Raw genomic sequence first — 27,500 nt, forward strand, 5'->3', positions numbered from 1 at the left:
TTGTTTAATATATCCACATTTATTAGTTTTCATGTTAATTTTAAACTATACATAGGAGCTGTATATCGAAACTACGCTACCTATCTATAATAAACACAGAACATCCAAAACTACACTACACATCTAAGCTATACACACTCTACACAATTCAACATATTACAATACTACAGTATTAGTTTAAGTTGGGAGTTGGAGGTGATAGCTCATGTTCCATTATGGGTAAAAATTGATGCTATTTTTTATTATGAAAGTGGAGTTTGTTATTTTTCCTCGCAATGAAACGCTCGATCTTGTGCTTTGTTTTGCATTTTGATATTAACAGGGCAATGGTGGGAAACGTTTGGCTTAATTTCGAACGAAAAATAAGGCATTTGCTCTCAAGTATAATGTAATTGACTAGAATATTGTCATCAACATTATCCGCAGAAAAAAGCCCAAATAAAATATCTTGGATATGGAAGTTTTTAGAGATTAACTTTTGCGATTTGAGGAGAATGTTTAGCTCATTCCAAAAGGTGCTAACCTTACTACAGTAAAAAAAGAAGTGTTCCAATGTCTCCAGTTCTTTATTACAGAAATAACATAAAGGGGAAGCGGCTAAACCAAATTTGAAGAGCATAATGTTTGTATAACAAATTCTATGAAGAACTTTATATTGGAATTTTCTTAACTTTGTATTCAGCATTATTTTAAAAGGCAAAGAAAATATTCTTTCCCAGTCTAGTTTAAATGTCTTTGTGTTGAACATTTCATTGTATTTTTTCATAGAGGTAGGGTTAGAAGAGATTTTAGAAGAAAACGTTTCATACAATTGTTTCAATTAAATCTTTTCAACATCAACCTTTTTCCCTCCAAGGTGTAGTGAAAAACTATCCAAATCTACATAACAATCGTGTAAAAGAGCTGCATTTTCATTTGTCTTTAACAATCTACACCATTCCTCCGGGATGGCACAAAAGAGACTAAAAAGGAAATAATGATCAATAGGTGAGAGGTGTGCATATTGTAGGTAAAAAAACTGTTTAAAATTGCCATGTGAGTCGAGGAGGTTCCGAATAGTTATAATACCAACATCAATTAACTTTTGGTTGAAAACTGGGCGGGATTCAATGCAGATGAACCTATTGTTCCATAAAAATTGTTCATAAATCTCCGAGGCTGAGGAAGGGCTTACACAGTTTAAGGAGGCCCATGTCATAATGCACTCTTTGTAAAATTTAGGAAGGGTTAATAATAAATCATTCAATAGAACACTGCTCATACCCTTCCAGGTGGAAAAAGGGCAGGTGACACCATTAGTTACCAAGTCCAATTACATGTACAGGCCAGTTACTGTGCTGCCGTTTTGTAATTATATCTATGAAAAAGTAATATATAGATTTAGCCAAGGCTAAAAGGAGAGCTCCCTGGTTATTTATTCTTACTGCCTGTAGGGTTAGTGAAAATAAAATGTTTTGAATTGTCTGCTGTCTGTGTTTTGATGTTTCCGGTTGCTGCTTTAAAGGCCCATTTTCATCCGAGACCCTTTGCAGTCGTTTGTTTTTGTTTTGAAATCGCGCTATTGTTAAATGGCGAACTCTGATTGGTCGACTGTTATAATACTCCCGTCGCCCGGTCTTTTCCAAAGCAAGATAGCTGCCAAACCTGCGAGGAAAGTACGGAGTTCCTTCTTTTAGTAATTATGGAAACAGACGAATCTATAGATTTGCAAGTACATGTGGGACTCAACGCCTACGGGTCAAGAATCTATGAGGGGAGCGAAGAAGAAGAGAAGATTGCGGAAGATGAAGAGGTATGTGACAGATTGGTAAAGCCACGTGCAACCATTTGATTTCGATTCAAATTGTACTAATTTCTTTCCTATTATTTGTTGGCGTAAAAATTTTCTTTTCGCTTGCTGTTGCAGATGATATGTAATTGTAAAGGTGCCTGTGCCCGAAAGAAAGGTCAGGGTTTCTGTGTGTGTAAAGCGGCGAACAAGAATTGCTCAACTCGGTGCAGATGTCCTCATTCCAAATGCAAAAACAAGGTAAGTGCGAATGATCGCTCACAGCTTTTTATAATTTCATTTATCCCATATAAATTCGAAGCCTTATCAACATTAAAATTGCGATGTGTCTTCCCTAGGCTCGTGAGAATACCCAAGAAAACGAGCATGACGGCATTGATCCCGATGGAGAAGTAGAGCTTGCAAGAGAAGTTCAATCCTCTGCGACTCAAATCGAGTTGTGTAGAAGTGTGTAAAGTCCATTTTACAAATTGCATAAGAAACATGTTGCAGTGAGCCTAAATGGAATAACATACCCAAAGAAAGTTTAGCAATGAGACGTTTTTCTAACTTTTGACATGCTATCCATGCACAATAATTGACAACACTGTTCGCCATACTATCCTTAATGTCCTTCAAACTACTTGGTACACACTACAAGATTCATTACTAAAAGCCACGCTGGGAGAAATTTCCATTTATGTACGAGCACACTATGTACTCTCACCAGCTAGACACTTCAATAACGAGACAGCATTTCAGTCACAAACTGTTTTGACTTGACTGAAGAGTTTTGCAAAAAATAAATAAAATAATTATGTGACGTGTACATGCAAAGGTATTTAGATACAGTTGCTGGAAACAAGAAAATAGATTGATGTTTCATAATTTCTTTTTTTACAGGAATTTCTTGCCCCTCTTCAAAGAGAAGACATGGCTTACCTTCTAAGAAATGTTTTGGCTATGGGGAGAGGAAGCTTAGACTTTGCAAAGAATCTTCTTCAAGAAAGGAATGCACCTCCACCTCCCCCTCCAAGTCCTGGTGACACTTGTCCCGAGTGGTGCAAATGCCATGTGTGTAGGCCAATGCCGAACGAAATCGAAAATGTTTGTTGTAAGAGGGTGGCCTGTATTACAAGATTTCAGGCATTCAACAATATTTGCCTAGACAGGGACATCCTTGAGGTTTGCATCAAGGCTCGCTGCGACATACAGGCGGATGAATTCAATTTCTCCATGGAGAGTTTCAGGAAAGCTGCCTATAGACAGTTTGTTCTGTGGAGGTTTGGCAAACTCGGCAGAGGCAATAGGAGGGTTGTGCCCTCGTGTGTAGTATTGTCAATAAGAAGAATGTACCCCTCAGCAGATGGTCAATACATGGGATACAGAAACAGCTAAATAGTTCTATGAAAATACGAAGTACTCCCATATTTGTTTTTTCAAATTCACTGACACCTGTATTGTGAACAAGTCTGTTCTATGCTTGATGAAAATGCAAGAAATCTTAGAGTAAAGTGTCTAACTGCATTAACCATACATGTCTTTGTAAGTAAATAAAATTCTGAACACGCATCTCATGTCTTTTCCTCTTTTGGCCAACACTGGAACAAGTAACATAATATATTTATGGAGAAGAGTATTTTCAAGGGGGCGAGAGTCTTACGAGGGTATTTTTTATGAAATGCCACCAGAACCTCCTACTCTACTGGGTAAGAAATAATATTTGAGCAAATAACTAAAATTAACTGTATTGAAAAAGTTCATGTCTTGCCTTAGCCTAAATAACTTTGATCACAACTTGGTACAAACAAGCCTGAAAACATGTTTAATTTAAATATAAGAGTATGGGGGGGGGGGGGGGTTGGGGGATGCCTGGAATGAAATCATTTTATGGGATTTCCAGAAAGAATGACAAACTACAGGGAGGGGTATGAGGTGGGAAAGGTGGAAGAGGGAAAAATCTACAAAGCACTTTGCATTAGAAGTGGTGCATGCTAATTGTTTAAAAACAGGGTTATTTTCTCCCTAATTTATGATTCAAAAAATTTAACCCAGTTGTATTTCATGCAACTATAAGCTGGATAAAGTCTGTCTCTACGAAAAATAACTTTTGTAAAGTGACATTATGATCAGTGGTATTAAAACATGTTCCTATAATTTACCACGAAACAATGTTTTTATGTGTTTCATCAATGCAGGTGCAATACTAATATTTTTGAAGAAAAACCATTAAATTAATGATCAGTTGTTTCCCCTGTTGAACTGTTCCACTTTTTCAAAGGTGGCTTAGCAAGACGCGATGGCCCTTTCATCAATACCTCAGTAGAGGGTGCTGCCTTCATGGCAATAGTGGGAGCAATCTGCTTTGGGTTGAACACATTGTCATCAGCTTTCTGAGAAAAGCTTCCCTCCAGAAGACAACGCTCCTTCAACATTTTGGCCATGAGAAAGGGGAAATAGGAGTACGCTTTCTCTTCCTTGACAGTCTCTGCGTGGAATTTTTGTGTGCGCTTAGAGTACTTTCTGTGGCCACGCTCCTCGCCAGCTGCATTCAGTTTCTGCCCTCTACAAAGATGCATATTGTGGTCGATGGCAGCCAGCATAATACGCATGATGAAGTAAGGATACCTAAAAAACACCAAGTCAAAAGACGGGCTCTTTCAGCTATGATTACAAATTAACATTACACAACTCTTACTAGTTAACATGATCAATTCAAATGAATAATCATCAGCATATGAGTCACTTCAAATGTAAGTTCTAAGTTTCTTACTCGAATGCCATTCTCTTGGGAGCATATTTTGTTAGCATACTATTGTAGCTTTCAAGAACACTTGTGTGCCTATATGAAACACAGATCATACATCTAATCAATTAAGGCAATGGTCTATCTACATGGCCCTGTCCCCCCCCCCCCACCAACACCACCCAACCTTCAACAGAAAAGAATAAATCACATACTGTGATTTTTCCCTATGGTCAGTTGTACAACAATAACTGTTATCCCTGATTACTGAAACTTGATGATCTTTTGAACCAAATCCTCTCTCCCTTCTAGGCTTGAAAAATTTACATCCCACTGATATTAGAGGAATGAAAGAAACGTTAAAATTTAATTACCACAATTTGATTCCAGTTTTATTTGTGGGGGGAGCTTGCAGAAATTGGAGGGAAAATGGTGTAAAATGATGGTTGATAAAACTTAAACTTCTACTCATGACCTAATAATATTGTAAGGTTAGTGATATAACTGAAGACGAACCTGAAACGAACATAGAATGCCAAGTTACTAAGCCACTTTTTATCAAGGACCACTTTTCTTAAAGCTGCCAAAGCTTTTGAACTTTTCTTCAGGTAGGTCTTTCCATTTGATGGTGTCTCCTCTGGGGAATGCCTGCATTCACCTTCAGCCCATTTGTGATCACCACAAACATGATGTAGTACCCCAAACCAAACTTCCTGCAAGTGGATGATTCAAAGTAGTCTAACCTGCTACTCGTTCGACACTAAAAATATGCAGTATTGTTGATTTGTAGGTTTCAAACTTTCACATGACCTGTGTAATTGAAAGGACATCTGGCTGTCAAACACTTGTAAAAATGCAGTCACATCTGAATCCTTTATAATCAAGCATTACCAAAGAAGAGGATACTACATACATACTGTATAGGGAGGATTGCAAGTGTAATCAGTTGTAGTTTAAGCCCAAACAAAATTTATGATTGAGGAGAACATTATCAATAATCTCTCTATTATGGTACCTTTAGCTCATCGACACATCCTTCACAGTTTTGGCAGCAAAACCAAAAATGACTCACAATATCATCAATCCACTCTTTTAGTGATTCACATCCTTTAATTCGAGCAGCCTGTAACGAAAATAAAGTAGATTATCTTTTAGGAATAATTATTTACTGCCAATGTAATCACAAAAAGATCTTGAATTCTTTTTTTTTTTTGGGCCCCTAAAATTATTTTTCTGGGAATTCAGCCATACTGATCTTCTATAAATAATACGTGATAAGTGTTTATTAGTCAGAGAAATGTATCATCATCAACTTTTAATAAGAAAATGAAATAGCCACCTACTTGGTGAAGACACTTGCTAAGTTTCTTGGCTTTATGCCAAATGTCAAGCGAGTGGAACAACTCAAGTAGTTGTGGAAATTTATCTGTCAAGAAATAAAACAATATACAAGCAACATTACAACCAATGATATAAATTAAACCACAGCCACACATATAGCTCTATCAGACATTGTATGTCCTTGTAATAATGAAAACTGTATGTAGTGATTCTTTCATAGACAGAAAGTTCAGATACATCACATCTGACGTGTCTGTGTTAATTAAAATTTCAATCATCAACTTCATTTGAATCCAGCATTTGTTATTACATATTCTTTAATAATAAAGTTCACCAGCAGAATTTGCTGGTAAAGATAAAGTGATTACTTGCCTACAAGTGCACTAATTCTAACTACACCATTAATATTTGTTAGATAAAGCCCTAACCAATGTACCTTTCATTTCACGCACCAATTTCATGATAGAGGATGAAGCATCTGTCGTTATTTCACTAAAAGGAAGAACAGTGGCCATTTTTTCCAGGAGTCGTCGAAGACCCTCCTTTTCCATAGTGACAGAGTTGCCACCAGTTTCTCTCTTGTCAATAACAGCCATGTCAACGACAACTTTAGTGGCATGTTCCATCAAGGTATAGACACAATACCTTGCAGAATGACCAGGTGAATCATTTCTGCCGTCCCCGCACAAACATATCTCTTCATACTGCTTAAGTATGTCAACTATCAGGCCATTCATTTTGTTCCAAACATCACTAATAACAGGTGCAGCACAATGCTTCTGAAAACGCGTGAATGTATTGCTGCTAATGATGCTCAGTCCTAGGGCCTTGCACAGTAGAGCAAATTTGCTAAAATTGTTACCAGAAATTATTATCGCCGCAGCCAACAAATAATCATTAAGATAAAAATCTGAATTGTGCTTTGCTCCCAGGACCTCTGATGAAATCCATTTTTGGTGGTGCCCATTTCTACATTTCCTTGTGATCTCAACTCGTGATCCAATGGAAGTCACATCTTGTGTTAAACAGAGAACTTCTCCACAAACTTTCCCTCCACTTTCTAAAGCACATGTGTCTGTGGATAGTTCTACCAACTTATTGATGGAAACAATCACCCTTGTGCGCGAGTGTAAAGCAAGGTACGCCTTGAGGTCTTTCACATCAGTCAACATAGAAAACGCTTTTTCTAGCTTTTTCAAGATTTTGTCTTTGTTTTTCTCTGCTGACTTTGAGCCTTCACCCACCTCCTCCTCTGGCTGTGGACCAGCCTCATCACCAGGTACACATTCATCCTCATTGGATTGGCTGCCATATAGAGGATCAATCATTGTCAGTGTCCTCTCATCATCCTCAGAGCTAATGTCCATGCTGTAAATAAGCATCAAATAAATATTTTACAATGACTGCAAAAATTCTTGCGCGCTCATTGGCTAATTTTTATTGTCAATAAGTGGACAGACACATGAATTTATAATTTACGTGAAACTGACGTGATATTGCTCGCATCAGATTGAATTTTTTTGCATTTTTGTCTCACGTTCTTTTCGTGTTTTGACTTAGTTTTGACCCCTTGCCTTTTTTGTTCTTGTAATTAACAAATTGATGTCAGTTTATGTGTCTGTCCTGTTATTGACAATGAATTTCGTCATAACATTGTCAACACAGCTACTTTGACAATGTTATGATGCAATTCATGATCAGTACAGGGTTCTCAATAAGTTTTGGAGTAGACGGCTTAAATGTAAAAGTAGGCAGCGGGAGAAGCGAGTGCCACTTGTTTATAGCAAGTTTATGACCGAAAAGTAGACGGCTCTAAATTTAAAGTAGCCGGTTTTTTAGCCGGCTGCCGGCACTTAATGAGAACCCTGCAGTAACAGGACAGACGCATGAAAAACTGACATCAATTTGTTAATTTCATTCATGAGAATAAATTCACTGAAATTAAAAAAACCTCTGACAATGATAGTGGTTCATTTTAACATAAAGTGCTTATAAGAATATCATGTGTAATAATTATGACAAAATAACATAAAACTGTCTGTACAGTGGTGCATAGTCTGTTCACAAGAGTTATTTGTTCCATGAAGTTTATACCTACATGTATGACATGACCAAACATCACATACCTACATGCAGCTTCAGTAAAATGTTGAGTGCCATCAGTAGTCTCATAAGTTTCATTTTCACTTAAATTGCACTCGCCAATGTCACTATGTTCTTCCACACCCTCTTCACTGGACATGTCACTCTAATGGAGTTCTTCAAGAATGACACTCATGCTACATGTACAGAATGTAAAAATTCATAAGTTTGAGTATTTTAGAAATGTCCCCAAAATTCAGGACATTTTACCCAAATTTGAGGTTCAGGACTGTTATTTGCACATGGTTTTGCTCAAGGAGCATTTGTTCGAGATAAACCCCCCCTTCCCTGTCCAGCCACATACAAACAGCATTAACATATTTATAACATATTTTAACATATTCGGCTCTTTCATCAGCATACAACACTTGCTGGAGCATGCTCATGGGAAGTCAACATTTCCCAGATGTTAACAGGTATACACAGGATATACAGTATAGCCACATGCGAACATACCTTTGTTCCAGTTCTGGAAATTGGTGGTTGTCCAAAGCTGAGATGACAAGGACACTTTCAGCTGCTTCACTTGCATTGTCGCTGTCTGTACTATCATTTTGATCAAGACAAAGAACAGAAAATGGATTCCCTGCCAAACTGTGATTGGTTTGAGCAAACACCTCCAACCTTGATTTCTCTGGATCTCCAGTGATATCAACAAAACTTGAATACAAGAAAACAATCAAGTGTAATTAACTGCAGCCATTTAAAAATAATTATCACACATGTTGGCACCGTTTTTTGTACGCACTAATTTCTGGAATCAACCACCAAAAAGGTCCATGAAAAAGAGTCACAACCAATACACACTTTAGACAAATTAGGTTTTGTTTGAATCACATACATGTATCACATTATCTCTAATAATTACAGTAGCAAAAGGTATTTGGCATAAATATGCAGTAAGAAATATTAAAAATATTAAATATATATGTATATATTTTTTAAAACCCTGTGCCACATGCCTTTAATAACCGACATTTTTTTCCATCAAAAATAGTACCTGTCAAAGACTGCACTTGACGTTCCAATCTGTTTTGAAGGGGAAGCAAATCTGGGTACAGGACCGTCTGCACGAACTGGAGTGGACATAGCTGGAAGGCCATTGCTATAGTCATTCACAAACACTATAAAAAAGAAAAACATAGATTAGGTGAAGAACACAGTAAACAAATTTGCAGCTAAATATTTGAGATTGAAAAATCATAAATCGAGCCTGTGTATAAAACTTGTACAAAGCTTACCTGATGTTGAAGGAAATTGTTCGCCTTCAACACTAAATAAAATATAAAATATTAATAATCAATATGGGCCAAAACTGTTTTAGTTTACGCATTTCAATTATAGAATAATGCCTTATACAAATGAGACCGCTTACATACATAACTCGGGATCTCAAGTAAAAATCAGTCAAATAATTATTCTCACCTCGAAAAAATCTCCCCGGAGTCTCCAGTTCCATTGTGGGAACAATGCAATAATATTTCTGCAAAAGCACTGTCTGTAGTGTTGCCGAAACCCATGGTTGTTTTCCTTGCCCTCCATAAATCATACACGGACTCTCTAAGTCGAATAAGCTTTGCAGAGCCGGGCAGACTCGGCCTTCCTCTTGACCGCTTCTTCGGCGGCATCAACTTTTCAAATGACGTTTTTCACCGTCTTACATGTAAGAATTGAAAACTATTTACTGATGTGGATACTACGATAGTTTGTTGTTCGCACACGATTCAAGATGGAACTTTGAAAACCCTAATTTGCAAGATGGAAGAAGATATCAAAGCGATTCCACGACTACAAGAAAAATGGCGTATTTTTCATATATGAAAAATGCTCCGGGCGCGCAAGGGATCTCGGTTGAAAATGGGCCTTTAAATAATTAAATGATTTTTTTTGCTTTCTTCTGTAGAAAAATTCATTGCCTAACTAGTGAACTCCATGCTACATTTTACGCTGAAAACTGATATCGCATGAATCACGATGTGATGAGTACGATATTGGTTTTTCGAGTGAAATTTACTTTTCAATTCACCAGTTTGGCAATGAATTTTTCTTGAACTGCATGAGTTTTAAAAGAAAACAAGCACACCCTCAGCGAGTAAATGGAAAAGGAAAAATGCCATTTCAGAGTCAACTGTCAATAGCCAGCGATTAGGCATCACGCTAAAATTAGAAGCCATAAAAAAAACTTTGTCAGTTCAAGGTCAAAAAAGAGTTTTACTCATCTACTTTATTCCACGTTATCTCTGAAAACGAGATCATTCACATTTTGATGTATTTCACTGAAACATGCCAGCCTGGCTTGGGACAAGAATCGGCAAAATACGGCAATGCAACTAAGAAAGAACAAAATTCAAACAAGATCCACTCCAACGCTTAAATAACAATTAGCTGCTATAAACAAACTTCTGAAAACACAAGCTAGTGAAATTTCTCCCTAATTTTTTGAGGGCAAAATTTTCTTGGCACTGTCGAAGCACATCGAAAACCAGTTGGGAAAACGGATTAAAAAGCATTTGTCCGCTCGCATTTCTTCTTGTCCAAAAGGGTACAGATAATTGTTATTTAATTCCAGGTGACAATAAAAATTCGATTTTCATTACTGAACAAAGGAAAAACCAATTCAACCACTTTTTGAAAATAACAAACGGTTTAGTGCCCAAGGAAAGAATTTGTGGAGTAACTTCTTGCACTAAGTATGAGCTATTACTGGTATTCTGTTTAGTCATTGTCATTGTCTTTCGCTCCCCTTTCGTTTCTGTTCTAGTCATAGGTCCTCCAGGCATCATCTAACCTTATCAGAGCTTCTAAAAATATGCCAAAAATTGCAATACAGAAAAAAAAAGGAGCTCTAAGCAAATTAAAAATAAAAACTCTGGCTTAAGTTTATATCTGTCTGATCCTTGACTTGAATAACTGCGTAGCCGCCAGTGTGGACCACAGCTATAATGATATGTCAAACTGGATTGAAACCAGCGAAAAATGCAGAAATAAAACATTTTCCAAACCGTTTTCCACCTGAACACAAAAAACGTTGACTGTGTTAGAACTATAGTTGACGTAGCACGGCCGTGTAGCCGCGTCGAGCCACAGAAAGGTTGCGAAAAATGAAGCCTCGCTTATGTTTAGGTGCGGTTGAGTCTTCACTCCAATCGAAAATCAGCACCTGGTCAGCGGTGAACTTAAAAAAAAAGTGACCTTGGTGAGCTCTAAGCTTGAGCCCGTGATATGGTCATGTGATACTGGCCAGCGGATATCTCGTTTTGACAATTGATAAAACATTGATGTCCAATATCAAAGATCTATGCTGTAAACTAGCATGATACTGGTCACATTGGCATACGTGGAGAGGTGGATGTACGTACGTACGGACGTTCGATGACGTCATGGCTATTAAACCAAAACTTCTTGCATCGATGGGTTACCATATTTTCTTAACTGTGGTGCTCTGCGCACGCGTGCCTTTGGCGCGCACTGAGCTTGCAGAGCACTGCTATTATCGGAGCAACTTTGCAGTTACTTCAATGGATTCATGTCAAGGTTTAGATCAGCTAATAGGAAAGATTACAGTTGTGAGTTTTCCCCTTTACGAATAGCTGGGATTGAAATAAAAGCTTGGACCTTTCAAAGGCCTTGATACAATACCATACAATCTTCTGTTGGCCATACGAAAGGCATGTGGAATCCATGATGGTAGTCTCCTCTAAAACTGCTTTTTGACAGACAGTAGAGGGATAATTTGAATGGATCCTACTCTTCTCGGCAATCTGTCTTGAGGGGTGTCCAACAGGGGTCAGTTTTAGGCCTACTATTTGTATTGTTTTTATAATGCTTTATTCTAGTTTGTGAGGGAAGTATGGGTGAGTGCATGTGCGGATGATATTCAGATAAGGATCCAGTGATTTTCAAAGCAAGATTACAAAACTGAGAAAGACCTCTGAATTGTGGATGAATGGTTTACAAACAATGGTATGATTGCCAATGCAATGAAGTATCAGGCCATGATGTAAGGTTCTTCAGCCCGTTATTTCTAGTTTACTTCCAACGGCTTCTCAATGCCAATTTATGACAGCATTCAGCTACTTGGAATGACTATTGATAGAAACTTGATGCTTCTCACATATATATGGAAATTGTGTTCGAGAATTAGCAATCAGGTTTCTGTTATACCTCACTTTAAGAATTTTGTGTACAAGATGCAGGTTGTATAAAGCCTTTAGTCTTCCATATTTTAGGTACTATTGTTCTGTGATGCATTTTTGTTGCTCCAGTGATATAGAAAAGCTCGAACTAGTGAATAAACGGGCATCGAGAGCAGTGTACAATAACCAGGCCTTAACCTATGAACAGCTTTTACAATTGACAATTGATAAAACATTGGTCATTGGTCAATGCTCTTTGAATGACATGCACTTTCAGGATCATCTGCTTTTCAGTTTTAAGATAGATAGATAGATAGATACTTTATTATCACCTTAGATTGCAGTTATAACTGAATTGATAAGGTTTACATTACATAATTAAAAATTTAATTCAGTAAGTAAAATATATTAACTATTATGATACATTAAGATAGATCTAGGACTCTTGTTACAACTATGAAACTAAGGGGATAGAATATATATATATATATATATATATATATATATACCTTATGATGTGTCCAAGTTTATCCTACGAAGAGTGCTCTACACCCACAAGTGGGGGAGCGTTACAATAGTTCAATGAATGGGACTAGTCGTTTGACATTTGCCTACAGGCCTGTTTCGTGGAGGCTTTAGGCTTCCACTCTTCAGGGCTTTTTAATTAAACTGTGTGTTGCCTGCAGTATTTATAAATGGTCATCTTTCCACATACATGCGTACAAAAAATTCACGAGGTCATTAGTGTAAGTGCCCACAAACTCGCTATCACAAGCATTCACAAGATCGCTGTCATAAGCATTTACAAGATCGTTCGTGCGTAGCGTAACTTAAATGCTTGTTATCACACTATCCGTTCTTTATAAGAAATTTTCTTGCGTGCTATCCGTTCTTTATAAGAAATTTTCTTGCGTGCCTACATGTGCTAATCAATTCTGATCTTTTGTTCAGGGATGCAAGATCGCTGTGACAGATAATAAAGAACTTTTCTAAGTTACACAGATTGCATTTTTTTGTTACGTTCGTGTACGCTCTCGCCTTTCCCAGGATCTTCCATGTTACTTGATAGTTAGCTCCTTCTTCCTTTAAATGCCATATGTGTTTACTCAGCTCGGTTTGATTCCGTTGCGTTTCCTTGATAAATGATTGCTTGTGATTTGCGAGTCTGGCCTTGAAAGTGGTGTCAGTGAGCCCTACGTATGTTTGTACGCTTTCATTGTTGCCCGATGTGACGGTTGCTTGGTAAATGATACCCTTGGCTAGGCACTGATTATCTAAATGGCACTCTGCCTTCTTTCTACAATTGCATAGGTTTTGGCTGGGGTCTTCTGTGTTTGGCTTTATCAGATTCTTGTTGTGCGCGCTAATAATTGATTTCACGTTGGGCATGCAGCTGTATGACAGCTTAAGGGTGTTGCGATTGAATATGGCGTGCAGGACGTGGCGCCTAGGGAAACATTCCCTCACGATTTTCAGAAACTCTCTTCCTAGGTTGGTTTTTACTCTGGCGTCAAATGGAGGGTTGAACCAGGTGATGTTTCTAGTTCGTTTTCGCCGTCTTTTATTTCTTCGATCTTTCAGGGCGAAGTGTAGCTTGTACTCGTAGCCACTTTTTTCCAGGGCCGCTTGGTACGGTGGAGCTGCATTGTTGAATTCCCTCTCATCGGATGATATGTCTGACAGCCTTTGGTTTATGCTTTCTGGGATACGTTTCAGTATTTCGGGCGGGTGGTTACTCTTTGCGTGGACGTATGAGGGTGTGTTACCAGGTTTCATGTACGTTGGTGTTTGCCATTGTTGAGGTATATATACACATAAAAAATTGTAAACTATAAGGTACCAAATGGAGAATTGACTAATGGTATTCGTTATGTAAATAAAGAAAGTTTACTTGGAGTCATAAATCCTAGTGCTAGCGTTAATAAAGGTATTACTGAACCTATTAGTCTTACACAAGGGCGTTGCAGAGACCCTTGGTTTACGCAGGGTTACCGAAGGATGATTAGTGTTAAATGGTAATAAGTGAAATAACTGATTGTTAGGATTAGAAATAGTTTGTTGAAAAAAACTCTGACACAATTCAGATCTTCTTTGCGATAAACTATTAATATTTGCGGTCTTAAGAGCATCAATGTATGACACATCGTAGCCATATACAATACACATGGCTCTCTTTTGTACTCTTTCTAAGGCTGAGCTAAGATGCTCAGGTAGACTTTTGTGAAACTCTTGATAGGTATATAATAAAACTGACTGAATGCAAGCAATATAAGAACAGAACAAACATTCTTGAAGTTTAAAATGCAAATCTTATTGCTGAAGTCTTTGAAATTTTCGAGAGCCCTTATGGACTCACGTAAATCCATATTTTTGGACCACAGTACCTAAATGCATGAAGACCATGTGTTGTAGAATTTACATGGTTTTAATCTACCTGAATATCTCAGAACTTTTATTGGGTTGAAATCGTCTGTAAGCAATCTCTGTGGCTTATACCGGCTTGAGATACCTCAAGTAAATTCTACAACACATGGTCTTCATGCATTTAGGTACTGTGGTCCAAAAATATGGATTTATGTGAGTCCATAAGACTCTTTCCAATACACGCGCTTTAACTCCTGCCACCCTCCAGGTGTCAGGAAAGGCTTCATCAAAGGCAAAGCCCTAAGGCTTGTCAGAACTATGTCTTCAAAAGCGAATTTGAAGAACATCGCATTATTTTAACAAAGATTATGCCACAGAGGTTATCCAGATAAACTGTGGTGTCTGGAAACCCTGGTCAAACACTTGCACTCGTTTTTGATTTATTACGTCAAAAACCTCTCAAATCTTGAACTGACACAAGCCCAAATTAACGTACTATCAAGGGGGCTCAAATTTATCCCTACTCCCGTGACAAACGAGAGTCACATAAGAACACAACTTCTAAACGATTTCAAAGCGTTCGCTAGATGAATGCCCCTACAATATATCTTCTCTGGCCTGGATGAAGAGCCACATTCCTTCCACGTGAAATCAAATTGGTAGCCACTGGTTCAACCATCGGTCACCCTTTAATCATATCTAGAAAAGGTCGAACAACTTGCCTAAAATGAACGCCAAGCCCTTCAAGAACTTCAGCAGAACAATAACATCAGGCAGATAAGGGAACCACAACTGTCATCATGAATAAACAAGACAAAATACGAGAGGGTCAGATTCCTCAGACGAGAAAGAAAACTACAAGCCACTTATATTACCTATGGCATTAGAAACCCCTCAAAAAGCAAAAGAACTCATCAGTGCTCGCCACCACGCCCACCACATTGACGACATGACCAAACAATGATTATCCCTGACACCAAACCCGCCACAAATTTCTGTTTTCTACTCTCTAACAAAGCTTCACAAACCTAACCTGGTCGGGAGACCCATCATATCAAGCTGCTAAGGCCCCACTGAACGAATCTCATCATCTGTTGATCACCTACTTGGGCCTATTGCTAAAATACAATAATCATACCTCAAAAATACCACAGATTTCTTAAATTTTATAGAGAAAACTAAAGTCGCAAAAGTCACAATCCTTGTCTCAATAGAGGTTACTAGCCTCTACACTAACATCCCGCAGGAGGAAGGAATCGCCATTGTATGTAGAACATATGAAACATTTTATGGAAACAAACCTCCGATTCCAACTCACTTCCTCAGAGAAATGCTAAGACTTTTCTTAAAAGAAAATTATTTCCATTTCCATCTCCAAACAAAAATGGCAGTATCTTTTGCTAACATCTTTATGCCAGAAGTTGAGACTGATATCATCAACCAAAGTCCTTACAAACCACTCATTGGGAAAAGATACATTGACGACATCTTTTCTCTATGGAACATAAACAACTAAGCAATAAACAACTTCACGGAGCTAGCAAATAGCTTCCATTCTACATTAAAGTTCACGGCTGAGATTTCAGATACTGAAATAACATTCTTGCATACTTGTGTATACAAGGGCGACCGATTCAAAAAGCACTCTATTCTTGGTGTGCACATGCACTTTAAACCGACAGAGACGTTCCAATACACGCACTTTAACTCCTGCCACCCTCCAGGCGTCAGGAAAGGCTTCATCAAAGGCAAAGCCCTAAGGCTTGTCAGAACTATCTCTTCAAAAGCGAAATTTGAAGAACATCGCATTATTATGCCACAGAGGTTATCCAGATAAACTTTTGAACATGACTCTATCTGACGTCAATTTTAGCAAAAGAATGTCTGCTCTACAAAATAAACCAAAAGCAGGCAAAATAATTTTGCCATTTGTTACAGAATACCGCCCATCAATGCCTGATCTCAACCATATTCTTATGAACAAATCGCATCTTATACAAAACTAGCCCTTACTAAGAAAAACCTTTAAAAACCCTCCTCTTATTTCATATAGAAGAGGGAGGTCTTTGAAAGATGTACTCGCCATAGCAAAGCTCTGTGGTCTTTGAATTTCCTATCTTGACCAATGGGAGTCGTGTTTGGCCTGTCTACACCTTGAAACAACAGTGTCTATCTGCATTCCCCTTCCACATGCATTTACTTCTTATTGAACACTATGAGTATGGTGATGTCAAGAACTTTGAAGTCATTTTTTCAGAGCAAAAGCTGGCTATGGTTACTTCCCCATGGCATTTCAAACCGCCGGTGAGCACTCCAAAAAGTAAATGAAACATGATGCTACTGAACTAGCAGAACAAAACATTCCATGTTTATTCAGCATCGTCATAATCATCTGAGCATTTGTTCATGTCAAGGCCTTTATCTTCATCCCTGCGTCAATCTTCACCGTGCTGGAACTTCACAAGTCAGTGCATGTTAAGCTCTTGTGGAAACACAGACAATCTTTCGGCCTTTATGATCGACTCCATTTGCAGGATAGCAGTTCCAACACTGCATCTGGTACGGGGTCACTGTCCATTCAATCTATGAAAGATTATTATCGCCATCAATGCTTCAACCAGAATACAATACAATACATACTTAATTGACGACTCACTATAGGGCTTTTCAGGTCCAGTAAAACAATCAACGAAGGGACAGAACACAAGAACAACTGTTAAGAATCCCAACTGGCTGGAACCAAACGAGTTGGCTATTTACAAGTGCGGCCGAGATGTTGAACCAGGGCCTACCAGGAACAAATTCAACTAGTGGTCAGGACGTGTCTTGAACCCGGGAACTCTGGATCTCAAGGCAACCATACTACTCACTGGGCCGCACTGCCTCACCATAGGGGATAGTACATCTGAACTCAATCTTACCTCGGTATTCTGCTTTGGTAATTTGCTGGTTTACATTGTTTTGGGAGACAGCAACTGCAAGGGTGGCAACTGATTTGAATCGCTGGCAACCTTTTGGCCCGGAATAATCTGTACCAAAGATCCTTGACATTAGCAGATTCATAGCCACCTTCACACTCTAGAGTTCAGTTCAGTTTTTATTTAGCCGCAATACATTGCCGAGTTTAACATAAAAAAAGAAATTATCACATGGCAAGGGAGCCCAGAAGAAACCATGGGGCTTATAGGACCTGGGCCCCCTCGTTACATAAAAGAATACAAATCAGAAAGAGCTTACATGGATTGATGGACTAAAGAGACTGCTTAATTAAATTACCATTACACATAACATGATATTTCCCTTATTTTACACTAGTAACAAGAACAAGAAGGGGAAGACATCAGAATCTGATTAATAACATGACAAGAGATACGTTTTAATCTTAGACTGAAAAGAATATAATGAATCAGCATTTCGAATGTAAGGAGAATTGTAGAGAGTTTCATCTTGACCTGCTTATCATGTTTCAGCGATAAAAATCACTGTGTTCGTTTTTGAGATATAATTAATTACAGAACAAATATAGGGCGTTTTAGATAGCCATGGCAACCTATTATCTCACATCAATGAGTGATGCAAGCAGTTATTGGTGCTTCATTTGGTACCATAACAGTTGCCATTACTTGATACAGTTGGGTAGATTCAGTCCTTCCAAATGGTTCAGTTTGTTAAATGTTAAAACTGGTTTGAGCCTCCTGGTGCTCACAGAGGCATTGTGGGTTACGTTTATGTGCTTTGTGCTTGCTATAACCTTGCTTTGGTTCCTGTCGAAACTCATTTTTTCATGTGACATTTTTTTATTAAATTCGTGATACACCTTCCTTTGATCAACCTTAAATCTGTCTTGAATCAGTTTTACCAATTTACATTTTTGCAGGCACAAATTAGATGTTGTATCATGTGGGAAGACAACTTCACGTGCTCAAAAGGCTATAACAAGTGGGTTCTTTCGCAATGCTGCAAGAAAAGACCCACAGGAAGGTTACCGTACAGTGACTGATAACCAGGTTGTTTTCATTCACCCCTCAAGTGCGCTATTTAATCGTCAGCCAGAGTGGGTGGTATATCATGAGCTTGTCCTTACAACAAAGGAATACATGAGGGAAGTTACCACAGTTGATCCAAAATGGCTTGTGGAATTTGCACCGGCATTTTTCAAAATGGGAAATCCAACCAAGCTGAGCAAGCGCAAGAGACAAGAAAGATTGGAGCCGCTGTATAACCGGTAAGTACTTAGTTCAAAGGACTTTTTCAAAATATAGGATCTTATTTACTGGCCAGATGATTAGGCGTTTCTATGAAGTCACCAAGTTTATAGAGCCTCGACAACTTTAGGCGCAAAGTGGCTTTCCTCCTCGAATGCAATAGCTGGTTATCTGACGACCTTCCTTATTGTTTTTTTCCTTTGCCAGCGAGATTAGGTGGTTACTTTTCAACCCATGATTTGTTTCGTTTACATTATTTTGAAACAGTATTGGCTTTCAGAGATTTCAATAGTGTTTAGGAAAAGACAAAAGGGTTTCATATATGTCCAGAATTTACCCTAATTAGATGCACACTCAAATTTGACATTCATCACAAAGTGTCCCTTTAAGTCGAAGCACTTGCTGCCTATTTTCAGCAACAAGGGTAACGGTAACGGTTCCTGTTATTTTTAGCTTTGGGTAAATGCAACAGCTGATCTTAACTTAAAAAGCACCATTTGGGGGACACTTTGTAGCATTTTCTGTATTCCAAGAAACAAGTGATGTTGAAGTTGGCGAGAAGAGAGCAATGGGACACTTCTTCACCCCTATTGAAATCGGTGTGCATCTAATTAGGGTCAATCCTGTACATATTTATTACCTCCTGGACCGGCAGAAAGATAATAACCTTGTTACTTCCACAAAATGCAATTTATTTAAGTGTAAACAATGGGAGACAACTTAACTCGAGCTATCTGTCCACAGGCAAAGTACTGTCCTTCTCTTTCACAGTATCACACTGACAGCAGAATGTCAGAATCACACACGAACGGGGAAATCCCTTCACTTGTCACTTGTCACACAATATCACCTGGAAATCAAACAGGGAATGAAGTTGCGAATCACAACCTCAACCTACTGAGTGACGAGAGTGTTGCTTATATATCTATCCGAAGAGAGTCTAGAAGTTTCTAAAAGTTACTATTTACAGTTATTACAATAAACTCTATTTTTCAACTTACGAGTCACAAACTGTTTTGAAACTGTTGAATCACAGTTCTAGAAAATTGTTGAAGCAACACTTTGCGTGACATTGACCTTCGCGAACTTTCCAGATAATTCCGATCCTTGTAACATAATTGCCCAGCTGAGGTCGATAGAGAGTATGGATGACTTGAAAACTGAGTCCCACAATAACCCTGCTAGGCTGATTCACTTTGTAGGCATGTTTGATTTATGGAAACATGTGAAACTGGTGATCGAGTAGTATTTTTGAGGGTGTAGTTCTCTCAACAAGCTGTTTTAAAGGCTCGTTAGGATTGGAAGCTATTGAATCTTAATTATTCTCTTGTCAAAGTATTGTAAGCTTAGCAGTCTTCTTTCACAACACAACCATTGAAGGTTTACCAAGGCTTCAAGTTTATGTGACTTTGAATCAAGGCATTTTACAACCTTCAGAGTACCCTAGTACCTTATTTAAAGTTGTTGGAACTCTGTTTGGTCCTCAGGTATGAAGAACCAAATGCTTGGAGAATTTCAAGAGCCTTTAGAAGGAGGTGAATTTCTGACCACTGAAGATTGTAAAAACCAAGCAGAAGTGCAACCGAGACTGTAGGAGCACAATTTATATAACCACCTTGCACAATTTATAACCCAAGTATATACTTTTTGTACTGTATTTCACACATGTCCCAAAGTTGATAGTTTATGGAAGCTAAGGCAAGGTCCTCGCTTGGGAGGTTTCAACTTTCCCGTGTCAACAACTGTATTTTCTGACTTAAATACCTCCTTAGTTAAGGCTTCTTAAAAGGATACTCACATGATCAGTACAGTGAGTCGTGTATGCTTGTCATTTGCATTAAACGATTGGTGCTTTAGCATTTTAGGACTGTCTATGCTCGAGGAGTTTTGTTTTTTTTTTGTGTGTTAATTCTCCTTCATGCAACACAGTAATGACAAAGTATAGGCACCATTGTATCCAAGAAAGATGCAATGGCTAGGGGAAAGAAAATATTTTTTGCGGCAATTTTCCTGTTGCCAGAAGTAATTAAAGTGCACTTTGTTGGTTGGGAAAACACAAACTTTTAGTCTGGTTGATGACTTCAAAAAGACACTCTCCGTGGGAAAACAGTGGGACAGATAGAAATGTGGAATATGGATTATTTTTTTAGCTGAGTGGTCTCTGAAAAACAGGGAAATAACAACCGGGGGTATAAAAATTAACGGAAAAAAAAAGCCTATGTCACTCGACAAACAATGACATAACTCCTGACATTTTCCACCTTTGTGCGCTCTGGTTCTTTGAAAAAATCTTGTTCCATTGGAAAATTCCTTGCAATGATCTAGAAAACTTGGGTTGCCCCAAAGTCAATTCCTATAAAAGATAACAAAGGTGTTATCGTGTCTACTGGTGTCCTGGCAAGGCAAGTTCTCTGCATAAGCGGGGAAGGTTAATTTTTAAACCTGTACAATAACTCAGTAACTTTATATCTAATTGGAAATAAATCCACACCAGGGTTCCACTATGTTTCCTGGTTATGGTTAATGATCTGAGCTCTGATCTCCCATTGTACACGTATGTGGACGATTGTACTGTCTTTGAGGTTGTCTTCATCTTGTGCTCCCTATTTATGTATAGATTAGGACAGTGCTGTCTGGGAATCCCATTCAGCTGATGCCTTCAAGTGTGACGACCGTGGTAAGTCCAACCTTTCTAGCATCGTTGGTCGAGGGTTAGTCGCTGCGTCCCTTGATATTAATAGTCTGCTGTCCCATATCAACAAACTTAGAGTTTTTATGAGCCAATTTCTGTAAATATTGAGAATCCGTGGTCACTTGTGAAATTTCGAATTTCTTTATATTTTGCCTGAATAACACCTATAGTGAGTTATTTTTTCAGTTTTTATCCAAAGATCTTTAAGCAGTTAATCTTTTCTGAAATCGAGGGAAGTTCCAAAAACGCCTTTTTAGCGTCCTCTCACTTCCGAAAATAGAGTAGAATGGTGCATTTTGTTATCGCTTGTGTACATAAACGCGATCACAGCTATCAATGCAATTTGAGTATATCGTAAGACATTTCTTGCTGTTTCCAAAGCATAAATTTATATTGGAAAAGCTGCGAGTAAATATCTGTTTTTGGCTGTTACAAGTACCCTATTATAAGCGGTTGGGCGAATGAGTCGATTTTATCTAAATTGCACACCCCCAAAAGCCCACTGGTACATGTAATTTGACGTTGAAAGTAGCATTTCATTGAAGTACATTCTTTGTGCCATGTTGTGTTAAAATTTCTTCCGCGGCCTGACAAAGTGTACCGTCAAGAGACAGAAACATGGAGTCAGTTTTTGTATCGTGATGATTCTTGAAATGAAAACGGATTTTGCCTTTGCCGAACCACAGCCTCGTCAAGAACCGAAACTCTGCCAACGAAAATACTTTTTTCGCTAGTCTTAACGCCCAAAGATTACTGTACTATGGTAAGCTTGCTGGGGAGTGATAACCTTCAACTTAAGTTTTGGCAAGGTTAAAGTAGGTGATGAAGTATTGTTTGTCAAGTAACTCTATGTTGATCAGTAGGGCCATTTCCAAACGACGTTACACTCGTTGTAAACTGCTATCACCTTTTTTTAAAAATGTATATTTGATGCTATGATATTAATTCCGATTTAGCTACCATTCTAGGGTGCAAAAACATTTCTGTGTTTTCTACTCCTTAAGGGACATTTGTTATATTTATTGCGTGAGGGGACGTTGACCATACCATTGATGAAAACAAAGCTTGTTCAATAACTTAATTTTGCAACAGTGCTCGAGTCGACTAGAAAACGATTAAAACCTATTTTACCTTCAAAGTTATGTAAGCATGTCCAGTTAAGGAAAGCAAAGCTTGGAAGAGACTTGTAATAATCAGCTGTTGAATTCAATTCCATGGAGATTGCTACTCGCTCAAACGTTGGGGAAACTGTGACAAATTCCATGATATTACTCCAGTGATTCACTTATGTCCAGAAATGCATGCGATGACAAAAATGGTAGATTTGGCGAAAGATCTCCACGATTGACAGTCTTGGCAAAATTAGCGAATTTGGCGATATTTTGCCAATTTCGTCGAATTAGTTCATCCATTGGTATTTACACCACTTGGGTGAACATTGGCGATTCTGGCGGTTTTGGCGATATTTTGCCAATCTTGTCAAAGTAGTTCATCCATTGGTATTGACAACACTTGGGTGAACATTGGTGATTTTGGCGAAATTGACAAGGAATTGTCGATCAAGGGTAAAAAAATCTGCCGTCAGCAACAACACTTGCGATGTGAAGACAACATAAATTTGTGGTTAATATAGAAAGTTACCATCAGCGGACAACATTTTGGGAGATGTCATAAAAAAAGTTGCTGTTATTCATCGTGTTGAAGTACAATAATAATAAAGTATTCTTGTTTGTCTGACGATGTGGTCACTTGTGATGTAGATCACGGTGTTTCGACTGCATACTGCTAGTGTTCATCAGGCAATGAGGTCGACTGGTTATGCGTCACCTCTTAACCCTTTAAGGCCCGAGGGGTTCCCCATTGACGAGTAAAATCGTCTGGCGTTAGACAGAGTAAAATCTATAAGTGCCATTTGGCACTATCGGGGCTGAAAGGGTTAAGCAGGATGCTCTGCTGTGATTAGTTGGTTTTCAGCAGCTGTGATTGGTGCATTTCGATCCTCGCTGTTTCGTTGTGTTGTTCATTCGGCAGTCTGCTGTCGTACGGTTCTCCTGTTGTGTTTCTTGATCGTGGGCATCCATGCTTGCAGAATTTCTATTCCACTAACCCTGTTTATGTTGTTAGGGTGAAGTCTTATGTGAATCACCTCTTTGACCATGTGTGTGTACCAATGAGGATCAAGATCAATAAACTTGACTTCGTTCCCAAGTGGGTTGTGTCCGGTGTTGTTTGCGTGTTCTGAAACGGCGGAGGTCTGGGTACGGGCAAGTCGGATGTCTCTCTCATGTTCTTTGATTCTATCTTGCATAGGTCTTCCAGTCTCGTCAATGTAGACTTTACCGCATTCACAGGGAATCATGTAAACCACACCATCTTGTTTAGTCAGCTCGACAGGATCTTTCGGTGGTACTAGATGTGATCTTAATGTAGTCCCCGACGTGAAAACAGCGTGTATGCCTTGTTGCAGTATGCAGTCGAAACGTCGCGATCTACATAACAAGTGAGTAGTAGTATATAAGGGCAAACTGGGGCTGCCTTTTAAGAGACATGAGAGCGCACTCATGTGGAACGAAATTCGCGTGGAAAATGGGCATCACAGGTGTTCAGGTCCCAACTTTGCGTGGAAGATGGGCATGGAAGGGGCCCCGCTGCCACTGCCGGCCAAGTAGATCTGGTGACGATGGGTTTCAAGATGGCACCCGCGGCCCGCCACCGAGTAGATCTGGTGACGAGTGCCAGGGAATTGTATAATTTTTATCTTGTCATCGTCGCATTTCGGAGAGAAGAGAAGAAGGGATGGTGGCCGCCACAATCAACAGAATTTCAGAATTGAGCATGTTGGAAGATAGCAAATTGCTGAAGGAGGTTTGTGTGGTGATGGACGTGATAGGTTTTCCGTTTTCTACTGGCTTCATGATTCGGGAAGTGGGTTTTTCTAGTAATATAGCAATGCGAAATAGAATATTATCTATCGACTGGTTACGCATGGATGCTTGATGAAGGTAGGAAAACAGTAATTATTGTAGTCTCGTTCCTAGTGGTTGCGGTGAGAATCACACGTGGGATAGGTTTACAAAAGATTTAGTCAAAATATACGAAGCGAATAAGACAAGAGAACATTTTATGGTTGGAGTTTTAGGTAACAAACATTTACAGAAAGTCTTATGTGATTGCGGTGTTCCATATTGGAATCTAACTTGGTTGGGTTGTACGATATTACGAGGTGATTACGATGGTGTTTTGATTGATTGTGGCAACCATGAAATGAAGAAGGCATTATATTGTCCCAAGGCGAAAACATGTTTAACCGCAAATATATCTGGGAACACGTGTGTTGCACAGACGGCGATTGCAGAAACTATGATCGACTTGAATTACAAGATTGGTTTCTGAATCATGTGGGTTTGAGCGATGGCGCTAAGTATGATCCTTATAGGTTTTTTACTTCACGAATATATTCTGTGGAGGAAATAAAAGATTGACCACAGCGGCAATTAAATGATGGTTGATCCTTGTAATAAAATATTGATGACAGATGTTTAACCCATTGAATAGCTTAAAAATAGAAATACATTGATTATTTTTTCATTTGCTACTAAATCACGATGCCTAGACGTGTGTGTGAAAGCAGAGTCAAAGATTTACATGTACGTTCAAAGAGAGGTAAAGCTGTGGTTACATCTTAAAAAAAACTAAAGAAAAAAAAGACAAGAAAAGCAAGAAAAAGAAAATACAATGTGATTACTGCGAGATGAACACTTTTAACGTAGATAATTTTTTGGACATAATCCGTTTCTGGGATGGTGTTATGCATCTACATGTGTTTTTAGATGTGGAATTTGAAGACGCCAACAAATGAGCAAGATATCGAAGGCGCATGGCAGATGTAAATCATTGTAGCTGTTGTGATTACAGGATCCACAAAGGATGCATGATCCATAAATGGTTAAAGGTCCACCAACAGAGCTGTGGCAAAGAGGTTCATTTGACATGCAAACGTGGAAAGCTGCGTTGGGTGCAAGTCAAGGAGACAGTTTAATATGCAATTCTTATTAGAAAAGCGTGATTGTTATTATACGGAAAATGTTTTTGACAGAGCCATTAGGTAAGATTTGCAGAAATACGAAACGCGGTTTCGTTACGAGGGAGTATTAGGTCAGTAAGATTACACGTGTTGTAGGTAAAGTTCATTGCACTACGGTTTTTACGAGTGATGCTTTTTAATATTACATTATAATTTTAAGATGTTCAAGTGGAAACGAGTGGAGTCTTAAAATCAAATATTAACATGTTTTTTTTTTAGATATGACAGGTGGGCCTTGATATTTCATTGGTTTTAAAATAATTTATATAAGAAGTTTTAATTAAAGGAGAATGAAAAAATGAAAAAACACTTGTCTTTTTCTGAGAAGAATGGGTGACGAATACGAACCCACGCGTCTTTCACTGGAACACAAAGAAAGAGCTATAATGACTATTTTGAGATATCGACTAGTGTTTTGCGGTTTCATCCTATTTTATTTGAAGAGGAGTGGAGTTATATTGATTCTATCGAAGATGCTACAGAAAGACACTCGGTTACTCGGCCAGTGGACAGGTGAAAAAAAATTTCATAAAGGAAACATTGGAAAGATTTTTAAGAAAACATAGAGAGACGGTGAAATCGTCTCCACCTGAATTTAGTGGCGGTTATTGTGCATGGCGTTGCCGCTTTACTCTTGGGTTTGAAGTGGTTACAATTGGACGAAACAAAACGTCGTAATTGGAAACTATTACGTCATAATGATCAAAAGAGACGATTCAGAAGCGAAATGTATGGTGTGTGTAGAATGGCTTAAGTACCACATTACATGGAGAGAAATGAAGATTGGCCAGTCACACTAGTCGAATTAACGCATTTTCCGTGAAAATGAAATGTTTTCCGGATATGGTCTGGTTGTCATCGACAGAGACAAAGAAAATTCGGTGGTTGCCGAAATGAGCAAGAGTGTACAACAAAGTAAGACTATTTATGTTTGTGTAACTAGAGGACATCATGAATTTGTGCGAAATTATTTTGGTTTTGTTCGCGGTTTTTATTGTAAGGGGTGTCATAGAGTCGTTAAAGCTCTCAACAAACACGAATGTGATTTTAGTTTATATAAACACTGTAAGTGTAAATGTGATTCTTCGGATGGTTTTGTGGTGTGTGAAACATTTAAAGACGAATGAGTCACCTATGTATCCTAAACGTAGAGTCTGTGAATCTGTGATGGTTTGCCGTTATTGTTGGAAAGATTTGGCTGCCTCCGAAGGTGTTTTTAATCGGGACACAGAGGGTAATTGTATTAATGCTTATCAAATTAATTCATCTAAAGAAGCGAAAAAACACGTTTGTTTTCAAGTGAATTGTTACACGTGCAATTGTAAATACGATTCTAGAATGGAGCGTAGGTGTTATGTGCATGCAAAGTGTTTCTAAAAGGGAGATGGAGAAGATGTTAGAGAAAGAAGGTGAATTCGTCTATTATGATTTCGAAACGCGAATGGATATTGATGAATATTACACTCCTAACTGTTGTGTTTTACAGCTTGCAATCGCCAGATCACTTTCATGGGGGACGATTGTGTCGAAAAATTAATGGATTATTTATTTTTTGGTAAAAAAAGCTTGTTGGACAAAAAGATGACATATAAGTTCATTGCGCAAAATGCTGGTAGTTTTGATGGGCACATTTTATTATGCAGTTACTTGAAACAGACTTGGGTCAAACCCAATATCATTTTTGACGGCATTCGCATTAACCCATACACTGCCAGAGGCGACTAAAGTCGCCCAAACAAAAGAGTTGTAATAAGCCAATGACGGTTTGCCTTCTAATGGGCCAATTGGGTTGAGACTTGTGTTAACAAGGGCTTGTTCCTTGTATTCAATCATTAAATGCAAATTCAACAGCAAACTTGATTCAAGAACCGATATTTTTTGACTTTTCAATCGCTTCCGGTATACAGCTGCAGAAGTTATGGAAGCCATTTTTCTAAACAGTGATTCAGAAAGGGATGAAAACAACAGCGATTCCAATAGTGAAAGCTGTAGTAGCGACAAAGATGTCACTAGCGAAACTGG

General features: G+C 38.4%; 3 protein-coding genes across 4 annotated transcripts in view; 1 reads left to right on the plus strand and 2 right to left on the minus strand.

The window, feature by feature from the left end:
- The window catches only part of LOC138057236 (ATP-dependent RNA helicase DHX8), a 69,037-nt gene extending 48,275 nt beyond the window's left edge, over positions 1-20,762 (plus strand). Inside the window, exons 10-11 of the mRNA XM_068903317.1 lie at positions 18,375-18,722; positions 20,190-20,762. Of these exons, the coding sequence (XP_068759418.1) occupies positions 18,375-18,722; positions 20,190-20,241 (400 nt within the window). The 3' untranslated portion in view covers positions 20,242-20,762. The remainder of the gene's footprint in view (positions 1-18,374; positions 18,723-20,189) is intronic.
- LOC138051587 (uncharacterized) lies at positions 3,988-6,521 on the minus strand. 2 transcript variants are annotated; one of them, XM_068897826.1, is made up of 6 exons: positions 6,292-6,521; positions 5,858-5,940; positions 5,530-5,637; positions 5,031-5,227; positions 4,542-4,610; positions 3,988-4,396 (listed from the first exon to the last, which is right to left on the minus strand). In XM_068897826.1, the coding sequence occupies exons 1-6, from the start codon at positions 6,479-6,481 to the stop codon at positions 4,003-4,005; spliced, it is 1,041 nt and encodes a 346-aa protein (XP_068753927.1). In that variant the 5' UTR covers positions 6,482-6,521; the 3' UTR covers positions 3,988-4,002. The 2 variants fall into 2 exon arrangements, with proteins under 2 accessions (XP_068753927.1, XP_068753934.1); XM_068897833.1 differs by lacking the exon at positions 4,542-4,610.
- Positions 20,763-23,414: 2,652 nt separating the features above from the next.
- On the minus strand, positions 23,415-23,957 carry LOC138058243 (uncharacterized). Its single transcript, XM_068904158.1, has one exon. It carries the CDS (start codon positions 23,955-23,957, stop codon positions 23,415-23,417), a length of 543 nt encoding a protein of 180 aa, XP_068760259.1.
- Between the last annotated feature and the right edge of the window lie 3,543 nt (positions 23,958-27,500).

This window comes from Montipora capricornis, chromosome 1, assembly GCF_036669925.1.
Source record: "Montipora capricornis isolate CH-2021 chromosome 1, ASM3666992v2, whole genome shotgun sequence".
Lineage (NCBI taxonomy): Eukaryota > Metazoa > Cnidaria > Anthozoa > Scleractinia > Acroporidae > Montipora > Montipora capricornis.